At 54.8% G+C, this 16,717-nt stretch overlaps 1 protein-coding gene and 1 long non-coding RNA gene across 5 annotated transcripts; one reads left to right on the top strand and one right to left on the bottom strand.

Annotated features, from left to right (window-relative positions):
* Window positions 1-642: 642 nt before the first annotated feature.
* On the bottom strand, window positions 643-1,368 carry LOC120895254. Its single transcript, XR_005738302.1, has 3 exons — window positions 979-1,368; window positions 820-900; window positions 643-754 (listed from the first exon to the last, which is right to left on the bottom strand). It is a non-coding gene; the product is annotated as an uncharacterized LOC120895254 (long non-coding RNA).
* A 91-nt stretch (window positions 1,369-1,459) lies between these two features.
* Window positions 1,460-16,683, top strand: LOC120895245 (TATA-binding protein-associated factor 172). 4 transcript variants are annotated; one of them, XM_040298403.1, is made up of 6 exons: window positions 1,460-2,683; window positions 8,625-8,736; window positions 8,837-14,107; window positions 14,195-14,335; window positions 15,195-15,438; window positions 15,534-16,683. In XM_040298403.1, exons 2-6 carry the CDS (start codon window positions 8,726-8,728, stop codon window positions 16,068-16,070), a joined length of 6,204 nt encoding a protein of 2,067 aa, XP_040154337.1. In that variant the 5' UTR covers window positions 1,460-2,683; window positions 8,625-8,725; the 3' UTR covers window positions 16,071-16,683. The 4 variants fall into 4 exon arrangements, with proteins under 4 accessions (XP_040154337.1, XP_040154341.1, XP_040154340.1 ...); XM_040298407.1 differs by lacking the exon at window positions 1,460-2,683 and adding an exon at window positions 7,821-7,902; XM_040298406.1 differs by lacking the exon at window positions 1,460-2,683 and adding an exon at window positions 8,063-8,464.
* Window positions 16,684-16,717: the final 34 nt, after the last annotated feature.

The raw sequence follows: 16,717 nt of genomic DNA, 5'->3' as shown, positions 1-16,717 counted from the left end.
TTATCCGTCTTCAATTCCTCCTTGACCGGTGTTGCGATGTATAAAGCTTGCACCTCCACCTTGGCCGTGTTATGCTTGCACCGGCAGCGTTACGCTTTGAGGCGTCTTGGCACTTTTCGCTTCTTCTTGCGCTTCGCGGTGTTCGGCACGGTTTCATCCGATAGTACGGCCGTAGTAACCTTTTCCCGCACTTTGCGATTTTTTCCTCCGGCACCGGGGAGGGGAAGGGGGCGGTAAACGGACTTGGGGCCGCATTGACGTCATTGGCTTCTTCAGGCCACAGTTGATTGAGCACGATGATTCAGGTCGTTGTGAACGCCAACAAACGGACAGTCCAAGTGCGAAAACCAGTACCAGCACTGCCTACGACGGCCTGCAGGTTCCAGTTTTCGGGTTGCGGGTTGTCATCGCTCTGCGTCGTGCGATGTCGATGCGATCGATCCGATGCGAAATCGGCATCGATTCTCGTACTGGTTGATGATGTACTGGGTGTAAAGTTGCAGACAAAATAAGTTAACTTCGGGCAGGCCTGATCGACGAAATCTCTCGTGGACACTCTACCGGCGCGTGGAACAGAACTCGTTACGCATGCGTACCGGCGCCGAACATCATCAATATCGTTATTGGCCATTGGCCCAGGATGCAGGTAGCGTAATCTTTGCCCGTTCCATTATACACCATACCGCCAGTTTGCGTGAAAATTATCCATTCCCCACGACGGTGGTGGGTGACGCGATGCAGTAGCCATGTGTGTCTGCGAAACCACAAACCATTAAACAACATTTATCACGACTAGTTTAGGAAAGTTGTATTTCTTACCAAGAGGAGCAGGAGTATGAAGATGTGTGAAACAAACACTTATTTACAATTTGTGGCAGCAACGATCTGACAGCCGCTCAGCTGCATGAAAAATAATCGAGCAATCTCAGATGAAATGTTGCACCACAGCGCCCCCTGTGGGTCAAGTTCGGTACTAACCCGGACGAGTGCCCATCTGGACTTTAACCTTTTTTGTTTGTATAATTGCGTTCTCACAAATTCCGCACTTGTCCAAATTGAATGCTCCGCGACAGATATGTCAAAGTTGGCTTGCTTGGACACACATGTACAAGAGGTGATGGCATAGCAATTGAGCGATGTAAACATATCCAAATTTTAGCATCAAAAACAATAGAAAAAAAAGAAACATCTAGCGTTTCACAACCTTCTCGTACAACTTAAAAATCGACCGTTCTCCAATTCGAAACACATCACATTGTTCTCTTTTTCAACGACACAACACACCTTTCAAATCGCACCGCCATTTGTTTTCCCACTGTCAGACGGCAGCGCGATGGCACAACCGGTACCGACCCGACAGCCGTACGCGGGATCGCACGCACACCATCAAGCGAAACGCAAGAAAAGTCAGTTGACGTTGTGGAATGGCGAACAGTATAAATTTGATCTCCGAACAATGCACAAATTCTCTGAAAATTCAATTGGCCCCCGGGCTCGTGAATCGGTCGTGAAAGTGTTCCCTCGCTGGTGGTGTGGTGTTGGTGTTGTTCCGGTCAAGCAGCTGCAGCAGCCGTCCGCCGCTACTGCCCCGTCCGCCCGGGGTGCTGCCGTCGTGGTGCCCTTGTCGCCGTCGTCGTCGTCGCTGCCACCGTGGCCACCGGATCCGCGGTCAGCAGTATCGCTCTCATCCCGCCACTATCTCTGCCGTCCACCGGACGATGACGGCTGAGCGGAGGTGAGGACTTGTTCTCGCGCTGTGTGCGTGCCGGAGTGAAAGAGAAAGAGTGTGCGCACCAACGATCACCATCTGCAGTGAGCGCATGTGTGTGAACGAAGGAAAGAGAGCGGCGAAGTAGCAGCTGGTAACCGTGTTAGGTGGAACCACCACCACCACCAACGGTGTCGCGGGCTAGGTGTAGAAGGGGAGCGGTACTAGTGAATTTGCCCCCTTTTTTCGGCACTCGAGAACCGATAATGGAGCCAATGGGAGGAGGCAGCTGACGACACTGCCGCCGTGTTGCACCCAGCAAATAATTCTAACCACAACCATACACACGGCCAATGTGTGCGACAGCTAATTTTCATCACCGTGCGACACCATCGCGAGAAAATCATTCCCTTTCGGTGGTGCGAGGGCAAGCGAAACTGCCACCAAGAAGACACACGCGCTACGTTGTGTGTTTTTTCTCATCTTACGCTTACCTGTGTGCGTGTGCGTGTGTGTGAGCTTGCACCTGGGACAACCGTGTTCAGCGAGTGCGTGATTAGTGTGCGTGAAAATCGGATCAAGTGCGCATTGAGCAGGGAAAACAAACCTGTGTGTGTGTGTGTGTGCGCGCGCGTTTGTGTGTGGTTTTGGAATAGCTGGCTGCGGTGCTGTTGTTGTTGTTGTTGGTGCCGCAGTGCCGCACGATGCGGTGTATTGGTGTGTGGTGGAAAATCGGCACGTACCGTGAAAAGTGCAGCCGCAGCAGCACCACCACCACCACAGCGCGCTTCGGTTAGAATTAGAACGCATAGTGCCTGTATGGGTGTGTGAGCGGAGTGTTTGTACGGTGGGAAAATTTGTGAAAGAAGAAGAGGTGCAAAAGAGAGAGAAAAAGACTTGCTTTCCTCATTAAAACCCCCCTCCGCTCTGTGGCTTTTTGGGGTGGACGTAGAATGCTGCGCCAGAAAGCGAAAGGTAAGCCTGTTTTTCCCCAGTGTTCCTTTCTTTTGTTGGGTGCGTATGTGGCAGCCTCTCTTCCCCTCCCCCTCGCCCAGCACTTCATACTCGTGCAGTAAACCGTTTTTGATTGTGTGCCCACACCCGTTCGATGATGAAGTGTGAAAATAATGTATGAGCGAGACAGCTAGAACGGAAACACGCGCACACACACACATGTACATAGAGAGTACACGTATAGTTGTGTACGCGTGTACAATCAAAAAGGGTTCTAAAACCGCGCCACCGCCATGGGGGATTCGTAGCCTACTGCTGCGGCGAGGGAAAGGAAAATTGCTTGCCTTTCGGGCATTGTTTCATGTGTGTTTGTGTGTTTGTGTGTGTGTTTGTAGCTGCGATGTCCTTCTTTCCACCGTATCGGTTTGTCCATCGCCTGCTCCTCAAAATCGCCCGAAAATCATTTGTTTGTTTTGTACTTCCAATGCTCGTACTTCCCCCGTCCCCCTCCGCCCATCGAGCATTGTCTCTTGTGGGTTGTGGTGCCCGATAGGCCGCCGGCAAGATGACGGCTAGCTATAATTAGAACCAGTGAGCGAGAGATGTTCCAAGGGGAGAGCGAAGAAGGGTCGCGCGCGCAATACACTGCCACACACCGGGAATAACCGACCGACCAAGGCCCGGGCGATGGTTTCAATTACTATGCCGTAGTAATGCGGATGAAAGGGACGATTTCAAAGAAAAGGGTAATTCTGTTCGAACGGTAGAATGGAGGGTTTGAAGGAAGGATGTAATTGTGTGGGGCAACTGGAGGCAAAACTATCGATTAAACGCGCGCAGCGCTATTTTTTGCCTGCCCAACGACGACCCCCTTTTTTGAATGTGTATTGTGTGTGTGTAGGGCATCGGATTACTGTTGCTGAAGTGTTAGTGTTCCACCATAGCATGTATATTTTTGCTTGTTTCGTTTGCAAATGTTCTATTGTTTTCGCTTCGAGAGAGAGAGAGTGAGTGAGAGAGCACAACGGTCCCGATTGGGTCAATAAGGGGAAGGTCGGTGGTGCTGCTGCTCGGTGGCTTCGGCCTCACCAACACTCACTCACCAGCGGCAAACGGTCTGCTGTGGCAAAGCCTCCCTCGATTGTAAAAACCTGACCCCAACATGCACTCCAACCCCCAGCTTCCACACCGCTCGTTGGCAGTCGTTTCGCTTGCTGCTACAATCGCAACATGTGCTCTCCGTGCATGTCTGTCTCTGTGTATGCGTGTCGCTGTGTTGGTGTGCGCAATCAAAGGCGGCTAAGAACGCGGCCGTCTGTCATGGGGGGAGGGTTAGAGCTCGGTGCCGATTTCGCGTGTGCCGCGCTGTTTAGAACCAACCTATTTTCAATTGTGCTCCTTTTGCTGCAAAAACAGTTAAGCGCCACCACCCTTTTCCAGTTGTAGAAGAAGTTGTTTTAAAAACCATTTCCATGGCACCCTAACAACATTTTAAACGGTTCGCTAGAAGGTAATTGGTAAATATTTTTAGAACGCATTTACGACAACTGGAGTGGAAAAAACTATTAAAATCGCATTAATGATTCGCGTTCTGGATTTATTAATTGCACACACACACATCGCATGTATGAAATTGTTCTAAATGCATGCTTTTTTTTATTAACTCAAAACAACTCCTATTAACGCATTCCAGCACCAAATCGAACCCCGTTTTGGTGTCTTTCGCAACGATTTTCTCTGGTGTGTTGCGCGATGGATGGGTGCAGATTGTCGACGGAAATTCCTTCCCTATGTTGTTTCACCCTCACTGCTTCCCTGTCCCTGCTCCAAAGCTTTATTACGCCACCGGATACATCATCAGCAGCAGGAGCGCATTGACCAGTTGCGACACAACAACAATAAACAAACAAACACACTATTGTGCTGGGATGGTGGATCTATTGCAGAATGGGGTTAGAAACATACTCTCTCTCTCTCTCTCTCTTTCTCTGTTTGCCTCTCTCACTGTCTGATCATCTGTACTGTCCGAGCCACTGGCCTTTTACAAACGAGATCTGGTGTTGATGCACGCGAATTGCCCACCATCATCATCATCATATTGGTTGCGAACGCCGTTTGTGTGCCGGCTGTCGTTGCTGCCGGATGATTCTATCGCCGTTTTTTGCGTAACAGAACGATCAACACCAACGAAGCTGTGCCGTTTTTGTATGGCCAGCAATAGATTACATTCTACGCTGATGCTGATGCTGTGCGTACCTACGATCTGTCTGGATCAGATTGGGAAGCATGTGAAGTATGATCATTCTCTACCCGTACCGGATTGAAACAATTGCCTCCATCTCCTTCCCCGCCCTCGTGAACCCGCAGCAGGGAGAGTCTAATCAATGGTAACGATTTATTTATTCAGCCGGTCTCTTTGCTCGTCCGATTTGTCTCGGGGGCCTAAGCCTTATAATTCGCTCGTGGCTGTATGGAAGCTCTATCTGCAACGTAGTACTGCGATTGTTGGGAGTGTAGACAGCATGAGATTGCTAAAATAATCAAAATAATCGTACTATAAAACGTTCATGAGATAATAAAACTGGGCACAAGGAGATTGATGGTAACTAGTGATGGGTGAAAGTTGGCAAAAATCCGGAGTCAACTCCAATCCGACTGCGGAAGGTAGGTCCGTTCCCGGATTACCCGGGGAGCCGTTCGGAATCGTTGGGAGCTGTTTGAAATATCCTTGATTGGGGGTCAACCGGTGTCGGAATCGCCCGGAATCAGCTGGAGACGGCCGGTACATTGTATTTGTGGTCAGACATTTCATTTCCTGGTGTTTTTTCCTCTTTCGCTTAGTTCTCGCATTTCTAAAATTCCAACCAACTCCGAACGACTCCGGCTGACTTCGGACGACTCTCAATGATTCCGGCCGACTACAGCTGACTCCTCAAAACACGACTCTGAACGGCTAAAACCAACTCCCGCCAACTCCGAACGGAAATAGTGGTTTCGATTCTATCTGAGGCGGAGTCGCATCGGAGTCGTGGATGTGCTCTTAACAGTGTCTCGACTAGTGATGTGGAACCCACGACAACAACTCCGGATGACTCCTACTCTGGCTAACTACAGATGACTCCGGCTCCTAGCGACTCCAGATAACTCCGACTCTGGACAACTCCGAGTGACTCCGACTCAGGACAACTCCGGATGACTCCGACTCAGAACAACTACGGATGACTCCGACTCCTGGTGACTTAGGACAACTCCGGATGACTCCGACTCCCGTTAATTCCGTACGGCTCCATGACGATTCCAAACGACTCCGGATTATGATAATGATAATGGGCGGAATCGGTTTCGAAATGTTCGGATTCAGATCGGAGTCGACTCCGGATTTTTTATGGGATCTTTACCCAGCCTCCACTGAGAACGATTGCAATTCTTCACCCTTTAATTGGGGGCCAGTCATCATCCCCGGACACCGGTGTCACTTCCAATGTGTTGCCTCCACAAATGCATATAATGAGATAAATGTTCAGTGCTGCCGCAGAATCCTTCTCATTTCTACCCGGTTTCTATGTATTTCGATCGTTATGGAGCTTTTGCGGGCCAGAAAAAGGAAGCCATCATCCATCCATGCATCACAGTAGCACCGAGAATGGCCGTTCTGGCAATGATAGCATATGTGATACGGAATGGTTTCAATCCGCTTCCCCAAAACACCCCTTTCGAGCATGATATATCCTCCTTGTCCGCGCACACTGTGGCAAGAAACGGTGAGGGCATCTCTCTTTGTTGCATCTCTCTAATGCAGTGCTCTCCAACCAGCTGTTTAAGGATCGTGGACCACTTGGCTTTCAAAATACATTTGTCGCGGGGCCCACATCTATTGAGGGCATACATTACAAGTTTTTTTTTTAAATCAATTTTTTCGCGGACCACTGCTGCTACCACCACGGACCACACGTTGGAGACCACTGCTGTAATGGTATCACCGACACCGCTCTGTGGTGGTGCCGCTCCCTCCCGCCCCGGTGGACCTCAGATGTGGAGCACTTCCGGTTGTTGTCGTCGCAGAGGGGATGGGCGCGTCACGAGCCAACGCACATGTGGCCGGAAGTGATTAGTTGCCTCTCTTTCCCTCTCTCTCTCTCTCTCTGTCTGTATAACAATGGCAAAAAATTTAAATAATGAACAAAATCGGTGTGGATTCTATATTGTCTATGATACTGTTATTTTATATTGTTTTGCAACGAGCGGGTTTTTCCGAGATGATAGCCCGTACTACCCCGCCTCCAAACCGCGGGCCGAAGATCAGTGTTGTGACCTCCGGTGCCAAGATTATTTTGCATTTTGAATAAGAGATTAATGTGGAAGTTTTGCGGTGTGTCACATCTTTCCTCCGTCTTTCTCTTCCGTCAACCCGGGGAGTGCTGAACTTGTCTCTCCTTCACCAAATCAACGCTAATTGAATCGATTTTTATTAAATTATCTCTCTCTCTCTCGCTCGCTCGCCTTTGCGATGACTGCACGAAAGCGAAAAACTGCAGAAGAAGGGTATCGGACTGGGAAACGGGGTAAATTGATCAAATTGTTGAAGCGAGCGGAGGAAGAAACGATGATGATGACGTGTCCGAGATAATCTCAGACCACACACCCCCATCCCCTTCTCTCTGGATTGGGGGGGGGGAGTTAATTGATTTATAAGCACGTTCCATTGGTTTCGGCAGCAAAACACCATCTCGTGGCTGGTGGAAGGAAGTTTTCTCAGCGTTTTATTGCACTTGTTTTGTTTGCCTGGAAAATAGGTTAAAAAGCAATAAAAAAACACAAACGTGCCTTACCACACAACAGATCCATCATTTCGATCCTCCCATATACGTTATGCTCTTGTCCCCACACACACGCACACACCAGCTCGCCCGAGGTCAATGGATCGGTGCCTCGCGATAGTGTGTGATATATGTTTGTCACTATTGCTGTCGTCGTGGCTTGTTGGTCGTAGTGCACCATGGTAACCATGCATGGTCGGCAGCCAGCGCCGCTTCTTCCTGTGCAGGGCCAGAGGAGGTGGGGCACGTTCGCGTTCTGCGCAGAATAAATGTTTTATTCTCCCCCCTCCCCCTCCCTCCCCAGTTTCGTCTCCTCGTGTAAGCATAGTAAGCTCTGAAGTGTTCTGAACCCGGAGCAGGGTTAGAACACACTATTAAGCGCGACGGCATCTTGAAGATCCCGAGGATTGCGCTTTCGTTTCGGTATGTAGTCATCTGTTCTCTCTCTCTCTCTCTCTCTCTCTCTCTCTCTCTCTCTCTCTCTCTCTCTCTCTCTCTCTCTCTCACTCACTTTCTCACACACACACATTCGTGCGCGTTGGAACTCCCTTGGCAAAGATCCGTGTTAGAATCCGAGCTCCAATCCGAGGCTGGTCTGGCGTGCCTCGTTCTCGTTGGCAGGGAAGAACATTCCGGGACAGTAGTAGCAGCAGCAGCAGTAGCGAGAACGCCAGACGCCAGCCAGACTGCACTTGCGCTTTTCAGCACACATACACTCACGCACAGCAAGGTTTGGAGTTCTGTGTGTGTTCTCGTCGCCACTGGAAATGGTTAAATTATGGGGCATTTTTTTATTGTTTTGTTATTTCACTCCCATACGTGTGAGATGTGCCATACAACGATGAGCGTGTGTGTGTGTGTGTGTGCTGGTGGTGGTGGTTGGGGATAGATTTTCTGCTCGCCAGTGTGCATCTGCACTTGGAGTTGTTTGGACGCTTTTTCCCGGTGGAACCCGCGCCATTGGAACGACCGTACACCCTCCAAGGTTCGAGGTTGTTTTTGCAGAAGCTCAAAGCCAAAGTACAGTGGTTAAGAGATAAAGTTTTCCGTTTTTTCTTTCTTCGTTCAAATCGATTTTATTTCAATGGGAAAACGTCACATAAAAAACCGATAATTTTATGTTTATTCTTTCTTTTTTTTTGCAGGTTACACTCTGTATTTGATTAGTACGTTTGCAGTGAAGGAGAACAATTGATGAGACGACTCCTCGCCAGCTAACAAACGCTAGAAAACATATATTTAAAAAATGACTTCGAGGTAAGTTTGATCGCGTTTCTCTCTCTCTCTCTCTCCAAACGCTCTTATTAGAATCGATAGCCACTAACTTGCTTTCCTCCCCCACTCATTTGATTTGCAGATTAGATCGGCTGTTTATACTGCTCGAGTCGGGCTCGGCCGCGGTGACGCGCAAGGCGGCGGCCAAGCAGATCGGCGAGGTGCAGAAGCTCCACCCGCACGAGCTGCACAACCTGCTCAGCCGGCTGCTCACCTACCTGCACAGCAACAGCTGGGACACGCGCATCGCCGCGTCCCAGGCCGTGCAGGCGATACTGGAAAATGTGCCACAGTGGGAGCCGAAACCGCTGCCCAACCTGCTGAAGATGGAAACCAAAGAGGAGGCGGCGGCGGCGGCGGCGGCGGCCGACGACGAGGAAGAGGACAAATCGTGCGACTCGTCCAGCAGCGCGCACGCGAGCGGCAGCCGGAACGGTCACCAGCACCACCGGTTGTCGTTCGATAGTTTCGACCTGAATGCGGTCCTGTTCAAGGGCGCCCGGCTGATGGGCTCGGAAGGGTCCGAGTTTGATCCGCTGGACGAGGGCGAGGTGGTCGATCTGCGGGAAAAGTTGGCCCGGCAGCGAGCGCTGCTAAATGAAAAGCTGGGCCTGAGCAGCGGCCTCAACCTGGAGGAGCTGGTCACGCTGGACGATGTGCGTAACAATGGGGGTGGTGGTGGTGGAGGAAGCAACCGAGATCACCACCAGACCGGTGCGACCGGGGAGCGGCTGGTGCCGGTGCAGGAGATACTGAAGCTGAGCCGGGCCGATTCGGTCGAGGGGCTGAGCTGCCGGGAGAAGAATCGCGCCCGCCGGAAGGCCCGCCAGCAGCAGCAAGCGTTCCAGAACCCGATCGCTGCGGTAATAGGAGCTGGGGGCGGGGGCACAACGACGGTGGGTGGTGGAACTGCTGCGGGGAACGGTTCGAACGGTGCGACCGCGCCGGGCACGGCGACGATCGGGGCGAACGAGCCGCTCGAACCGGACCGCAAGCGCATCAAGACGGAAAAGGGCGTCGAGCCCGGTACGCCCGGGGGCGCGGCAAACAGCGTGCCGGCGGCCGGCACGTGGACCGGCGAGGCCGTGCCCGATCTGACCGGCGCCTGGGTCGATGCCGTCGACTGGCCGCTCGACTCGTTCTGCTCGAAGCTGTTCCTCGACCTGTTCAGCCCGCGGTGGGAGACGCGCCACGGCTCGGCGACGGCACTGCGCGAGCTGCTGAAGTCGCACGCGGACGGCGGCGGCAAGAGCGTGTACATGACGCGGGCGGAGATGGAGCGGCAGCATCAGCTGTGGCTGGAGGACGCCACGCTCCGGCTGCTGTGCGTGCTCGCCCTCGACCGCTTCGGCGACTTCGTGTCGGACCAGGTGGTGGCGCCGGTGCGCGAAACGTGCGCCCAGGTGCTGGGGACGGTGCTGCGCCAGCTGCCCCTGGCCAAGGTCCACCAAACCGTCGCCATCCTGCTGACGTTCGTGAAGCAGAAGGAGTGGGAGGTGCGGCACGGCGGCCTGCTCGGCATCAAGTATATGCTGGTGGTGCGCGAGGACCTGATCCAAACGTTTCTGCCGGTGATCATCAACGACGTGCTGACGGGGCTGTTCGACGCGGTGGACGATGTCGGGGCGGTCGCCGCCTCCACCCTCATCCCGATCGCGACCTGGCTGCCGAAGCTGCTGAGCCGGGCGCAGGTGTCGCACATCGTGAAGCTGCTGTGGGATCTGCTGCTCGATCAGGACGAGCTGGCGTCCGCCTGCAACAGCTTCATGGGGCTGCTCGCCTCCATCCTGAGCCTGCCGTCCGCCTCGAGCTGGATCCAGATGGAGCCGATGTCCATGCTGGTGCCCCGGCTGTGGCCCTTCCTCAGCCACTGCAGCTCCTCTGTCCGGCGCTCGACGCTGCAGACGCTGAAAACGCTTACCACCGCCATCTGCACCGAGGAGCAGGAGGAGAAACAGGAGGAGGAGGGACGGGGCACGAATGGTGGTAGTCCGGCGACCCCGGCGACCCCGACCCCGCCCTCGAACGGCAAATCGGAACCGACCGACAGCGGAGTCGCCGTACTGACCGTGCCGGACACGGAAGAGTCCCGGCTCGGGCTGAACTTCGGCGTGAAGGATTGGCCGCCGCCGCTGCTGCAGGAAGCGCTCCGGCACATCTTCCAGCGCGTGCTGGTCGAGCACGTGGAGGACATCCAGGCGCTCGCGGAGGACGTGTGGAACAATCTGGTGGTGAACGCGGAGCTGTCCGCCCTGCTGCACGCCTCCTGCCCGTACGTGTCCAGCTGGCTGTGTCTCGCGATGCAGCCGGTCCGGCTGGCGTTCGATCCGGGCTCGCTGATCTACGCCAAGCCGAACCAGCCGGGCGGCGGGCCGAACCGCGAGCGCCGACCGCGTCAGTTCGATTCGTTCGACACGGGTGGTGGGACGGCAGCGTGCGGTGCTGGCCATCTCTCGTCCTCCTCCGGAGCGCTGCACCAGAAGCTGTTCCTCGGCGGCGCCGAAACCGTGCCGCTCGACGTGCGGGAGAAGAACGTGGTGCGGGCGCGCTGCAAGGCAGCGCGCATGATTGGGCTGCTGTCGCGGTACCTGGTGCTGCCGGCACCGGGCGTCACCTACACCCCCGAGACGGAGAGCCCGATCGATTGCTACACCAAGGTGCTGGTTGGCTACCTGCAGTCCCGGTCGGCGCTGCAGCGCCTGATCAGCAGCCTGGTCATTGCGTACTGGTGCTCGTTCGACGGCACCATCCAGCCGGGGCCGTCGGTGCTGCAGGAGCGCCTGCGCGCCTGCCTGACCGAGTACGTGTACTACGACGAGGTGGGCATACTGTTCACGCGCCTACTGCAGGAGTGCCGCGACTATCTGGCCACGCTCAAGCAGCACCGGGTGCAGCTGGCCGAGTACGAGCAGCTGAAGGTGCTGACGCTGGACCAGATCTACCAGATAGCGACCGCCGTGGGCGGCTGGTCGGCCGACGAGATGCGCACCCGGTACAATCTGAAGGCGAAGGTCGCGGAGCTGCTGGAGGAGCGCCGGCGCAGCCTGCTCGGGTCGCATTCGGCCACCGCGCTCGAGCAGACGACGCTGCACGTCAGCACGCAGTCGTCCGTGTCCGGGGCGGTCGTCAGCCTGCGCTGCCTGCCCGACCGGTTGAATCCCGTGGTGAAGCCGCTGATGGAGTCGATCAAGCGCGAGGAGTGCGAGCTGCTGCAGCGCCTGTCCGCGAAGTATCTGAGCGATCTGCTCGACCAGGTCACCGTCCGCACGCCCTGCCCGAACAGCAAGATCGTGACGAACCTGTGCACGCTGCTGAAAAGCGACGCCGAGTTTACGCCGCGCGTCCTCTGCCCGGACCAGGAGCTGCAGCACTTCGATCCGGCCAACACGGACGACTCGAACCCGTACCACGGCATACTGACGCTGGCGAAGCAGCATCAGCGCTGCAAGGAGAGCGGCGGTGGTGGTGGTGGTGGTACGTCGTCCAACAGTGGCACGAGTGGTGGCGGAAGCTCCTCGCGCGGACCGGGCAGACCCGCCGCTAGCAGTACCGTTGCAGCCGCGCTGGACCTTTCCGCCTCGTCGTCCTCGTCGGCGGCGGCGGCGTCCTCTAGCAGCGCCGCCACGGCCACGACGAATGCAGCGCTGGACGAGCTGCTGGGCGGACCGTCGGAAAGCGAGGAAATGCAGCGGAAGCACGCACGGACGCAGCGGCTCGGTGCGACGGCCGCCATCACCACGATCTGTGCGCAGTTCGGGGCGCAGCTGCCCGCAAAGCTGCCCATCCTGTGGCAGCTGCTGCTGGACAAGCTGCAGTCGCGCGTCGACGAGCCGTACGTCGAGCGGCTCGCGCAGGACGTGATCGCGCAGGACGAGACGAACGATTTCATGACCGCGCTGCAGCTGCTGGAGGTGGCCGCACCGTACCTGCACGCCGCCCTGCACCGGGAGCTGTTCGAGCTGCTGCCCAAGCTGTGCCTGCTGCTGCGCCACCCGCTCAAGGGCGTCCGGCACATGGTGGGCCGGTGCCTGGCGACGCTGGCCGCGGTCGACGCGGCCAGCGTGATGACGATGGTCATCAACGAGGTGGTGCCGCTGCTGTCCTGCATCGAGAGCGTGATCAAGCGGCAGGGCGCCGCGGAAGCGATCACCTGCATCGTCAACCGGCTGCAGTTCGAGATAGTGCCGTACGTGGTGCTGCTGGTGGTGCCGCTGCTCGGGCGCATGAGCGACCCGGACCAGTCGGTGCGGCTCGTGTCGACGCACTGCTTCGCGACGCTCATCCAGCTGATGCCGCTGGACGGCCTCGGGACGTCCGGGGACGGCGGGGCCAGCGGGCGCCACCTGTCCGACGATCTGCGCCAGCGCAAGATGAAGGACCGCCGCTTCCTGGAGTATCTGTTCTCGCCCAAAACGATACCGGACGTTGAGCTGCCGGTCAAGATCAATGCGGAGCTGCGCAGCTATCAGCAGTCGGGCGTGAACTGGCTCTGGTTCCTCAACCGCTACAAGCTGCACGGCATCCTGTGCGACGATATGGGGCTCGGGAAGACGCTGCAAGCGATCTGCATACTGGCGGCCGACCATCACCAGCGCAGCCTCGATCGCGGCTGCGCCCAGCTGCCGAGCATCGTCATCTGCCCGCCGACCCTCACCGGCCACTGGGTGTACGAGGTGGAGAAGTTCCTGCCGAGCCGGTTCCTCCGGCCGCTGCACTATGTCGGGCTGCCGGGCAACCGGGAGCAGCTGCGCCAGAAGCTCGGCACCTACAACCTGATCGTCGCGTCGTACGACATCGTGCGCAAGGATATCGAGTTCTTCAGCTCGGTCAACTGGAACTACTGCATACTGGACGAGGGTCACATCATCAAGAACGGGCGGACGAAAAGCTCGAAAGCGATCAAGCAGCTGGTGGCCAACCATCGGCTCATTCTCTCCGGCACGCCGATCCAGAACAACGTGCTCGAGCTGTGGTCGCTGTTCGACTTCCTGATGCCCGGCTTTCTCGGCACGGAGAAGCAGTTCAGTACGCGGTTCAGCCGCCCGATCCTGGCCAGCCGGGATCCGAAAAGCTCCCCCAAGGAGCAGGAGGCGGGAGCGCTCGCGATGGAAGCGCTGCACCGGCAGGTGCTGCCGTTCCTGTTGCGCCGCGTCAAGGAGGACGTGCTGACCGATCTGCCGCCCAAGATCACGCAGGACCTGCTGTGCGAGCTGAGCCCGCTGCAGGAGCGGCTGTACGAGGACTTTAGCCGGATGCATCTGCACTCGTCCGACATACGGGAGTGCCTGGAGAACATCGACGGGCAGATGGCCGGGCCGGCCAACAAGAAGACGCACGTGTTCCAGGCACTCAGGTGGGTGTGGGAAGGAAGGAATCTATTTTTTTTTATTTTCCCGCCATTGGTGATACTCACTCGGTACTGGGTTCTCTATCGTTACAGATATCTGCAAAATGTGTGCAACCATCCAAAGCTGGTACTGTCGCCGTCCCATCCGGAGTATCAGATGATTGTGGGCGAATTTACGCGCAACGGATCGTCCATGGACGACATAGAGCATTCAGCAAAGCTTCCGGTTTTGAAGTAAGTAGTAATGGGAATAATGAAGTTTTCGTCGCTCCGGCTTGCTCCAAACTTTGCTGGAATCGATTCCGGATACTAGGTTCGAAATAAGCTGCGGAATCGGCTTCGGAATCGGAACCTAAATCGGCTCGGGATCTGGAACCAATTCAGGTTCCGTAATCGGAATCGACTGTGGAATCGAGTTCGGAATCGGAATCGAATTCGGAATCGGAACCGGCCCCGTAACCAGTATCAGCTCCAGAATAGGAATCGGGTCCGGAATCAGAACTGGCTTCGATATCGAAATCGGTTTCGGCATCCTTATAAGAATAGACGTTTGGGTCCAATACGAATACGTACGTATTCATAGTCGCAAAGAATCCAAATTTACTTGTAAACGATCCATTCTCATGGAGATTCCCGGGCTGATTACGCTTCTGAAACTTCTTATTTCAATTCAAGAACTGATTCTCATTCAGGAGCTAATTTCAATTCTTGAGTCAATTCTGATTCCGTTACCAGAGCCAATTGCGATTTCCAGGTCGATTTTGCTTCCCAGCCGATTCTGATTCCGAAACCAATTCCGATTCCGGAATCGGCTCAAAAATCGATATCAGCTCCGGAATCAGAATCGGCTCGGTAATCAGCTCCGGAATCGGAATCGACTCCGGAATTGTTTCCGAACACGAAATCCGAATCGGGTAGGATTGATTCCGTGCTCCCACCACTAGAAGTAGTCCTCCTTTTTGTACCTTTTTGCTCACCCTGAATCTTCGTTTCTCTCTCTCTCTCTCTCTCTCTCTCTCTCTCTCTCTCTCTCTCTTCTCTATCTCTCTCTCTCTCTCTCTCCCTCCCTCCCTCCCTCTCTCTCAACCAACAGGCAACTACTGCTCGACTGCGGCATCGGCACCAACGAGGATGTGTCGGTGAACCAGCACCGTGCGCTGATCTTTTGCCAGCTGAAGGCGATGCTCGACATCGTCGAAAACGATCTCCTGAAGAAGCATCTGCCGGCCGTATCGTATCTGCGGCTGGATGGCAGTGTACCGCCCAGCACGCGGCACCACATCGTCACCAAGTTCAACGGCGATCCTAGCATCGATGTGCTGCTCCTAACGACACAGGTAAGCGCCGCACAAACCGCGACAGCGTTACAAGCACCGAGCTCTCGAGCCCCACTAACCAATCAATCTCTCTCTCTCTCTCTCTTGGTCCAAAGGTCGGCGGGCTGGGGTTAAATCTAACCGGGGCCGATACGGTCATCTTCGTCGAGCACGACTGGAACCCGATGAAGGACCTGCAGGCGATGGACCGGGCGCACCGCATCGGCCAGAAGAAGGTCGTGAACGTGTACCGGCTGATAACGCGCAAATCGCTTGAGGAGAAAATCATGGGCCTGCAAAAGTTCAAACTGCTGACCGCCAACACGGTGGTGAGCGACGAGAACGCCTCGATGGACACGATGGGCACGGACCAGCTGCTCGATCTGTTCACGCTGGCGGATGACAGCGGTAAGCAACAGCGTGCTGGTGGTGGTGGTGCTACCACAGCCGTCTCCGATCGGCGCGGCTCGTTACGGTCGGCGGCCGCCGCCAGCAATGCCGCGGCCCAGCTCGAAGCGAACGGTAGCAACGGCGGTGCGGCCATCAAGACCGTGCTAGAGAACCTGCCGGAGCTGTGGGACGACAGCCAGTACCACGAGGAGTACGATCTGTCCCAGTTTCTCGAGGGGCTGAAGAAAAACCGCCAACCGTAACCGTTGCATTGGAATACCAAGTCTAGAAACGGACAGGCGCCGAGATTGAGTCCCCCGCGCCTCCTAGGATGATGGAATGTGTGTATCTGGTCATAGCAAAGCAGGCGATAATGTAGTCATTAGCGAGAGAGAGAGAGAAAGAGAGATATAGAGAGCGGTAAGAGCTGTTTAGCTGGTGAAGAATAACATACTGTAAGTAGAGAAAAATCCGAGAGTCGAGTGCTTCTTATCTCATTTTCATCTATTACGTTACGTTTCTATGTGTCTTGCGAGGTACGTTTCGTCTTTAAACCGTTTTTGTTTCCACTATCGATAATTTGCTATCTTTCTATTCAATTTTTTCCTCTTCTATTTAGTGTTTTTGAATTCCATCCTTTTATAAGCCTTTTCTTTAGTCTCGTGAAAAGAAGCAACTCTTATTTTTGTAGCGTACAATGTACAATCTGTCCCCTGTCCTTTACCTAATGCTAAAACATACAACAACACAAACACACACACTAGTTGCCACTACATGTCGTACATTTGTAAGTTTCCCCGCGCAATGGGAAGAACTGGAAAGTATGTATTTAAATGCCTAGAATATATAAAGAGTGAGTTTCGTGAGCTAAAATCACTTCCTTTTCCTCAAAATTCAGCTAAAAGAGCAA

Source organism: Anopheles arabiensis, chromosome 2 (genome assembly GCF_016920715.1).
Source record: "Anopheles arabiensis isolate DONGOLA chromosome 2, AaraD3, whole genome shotgun sequence".
NCBI classification, from domain to species: Eukaryota; Metazoa; Arthropoda; class Insecta; order Diptera; family Culicidae; genus Anopheles; species Anopheles arabiensis.
Note: the sequence above shows the minus strand (reverse complement) of the source record. Positions and strands in the feature narration are given on the sequence as shown.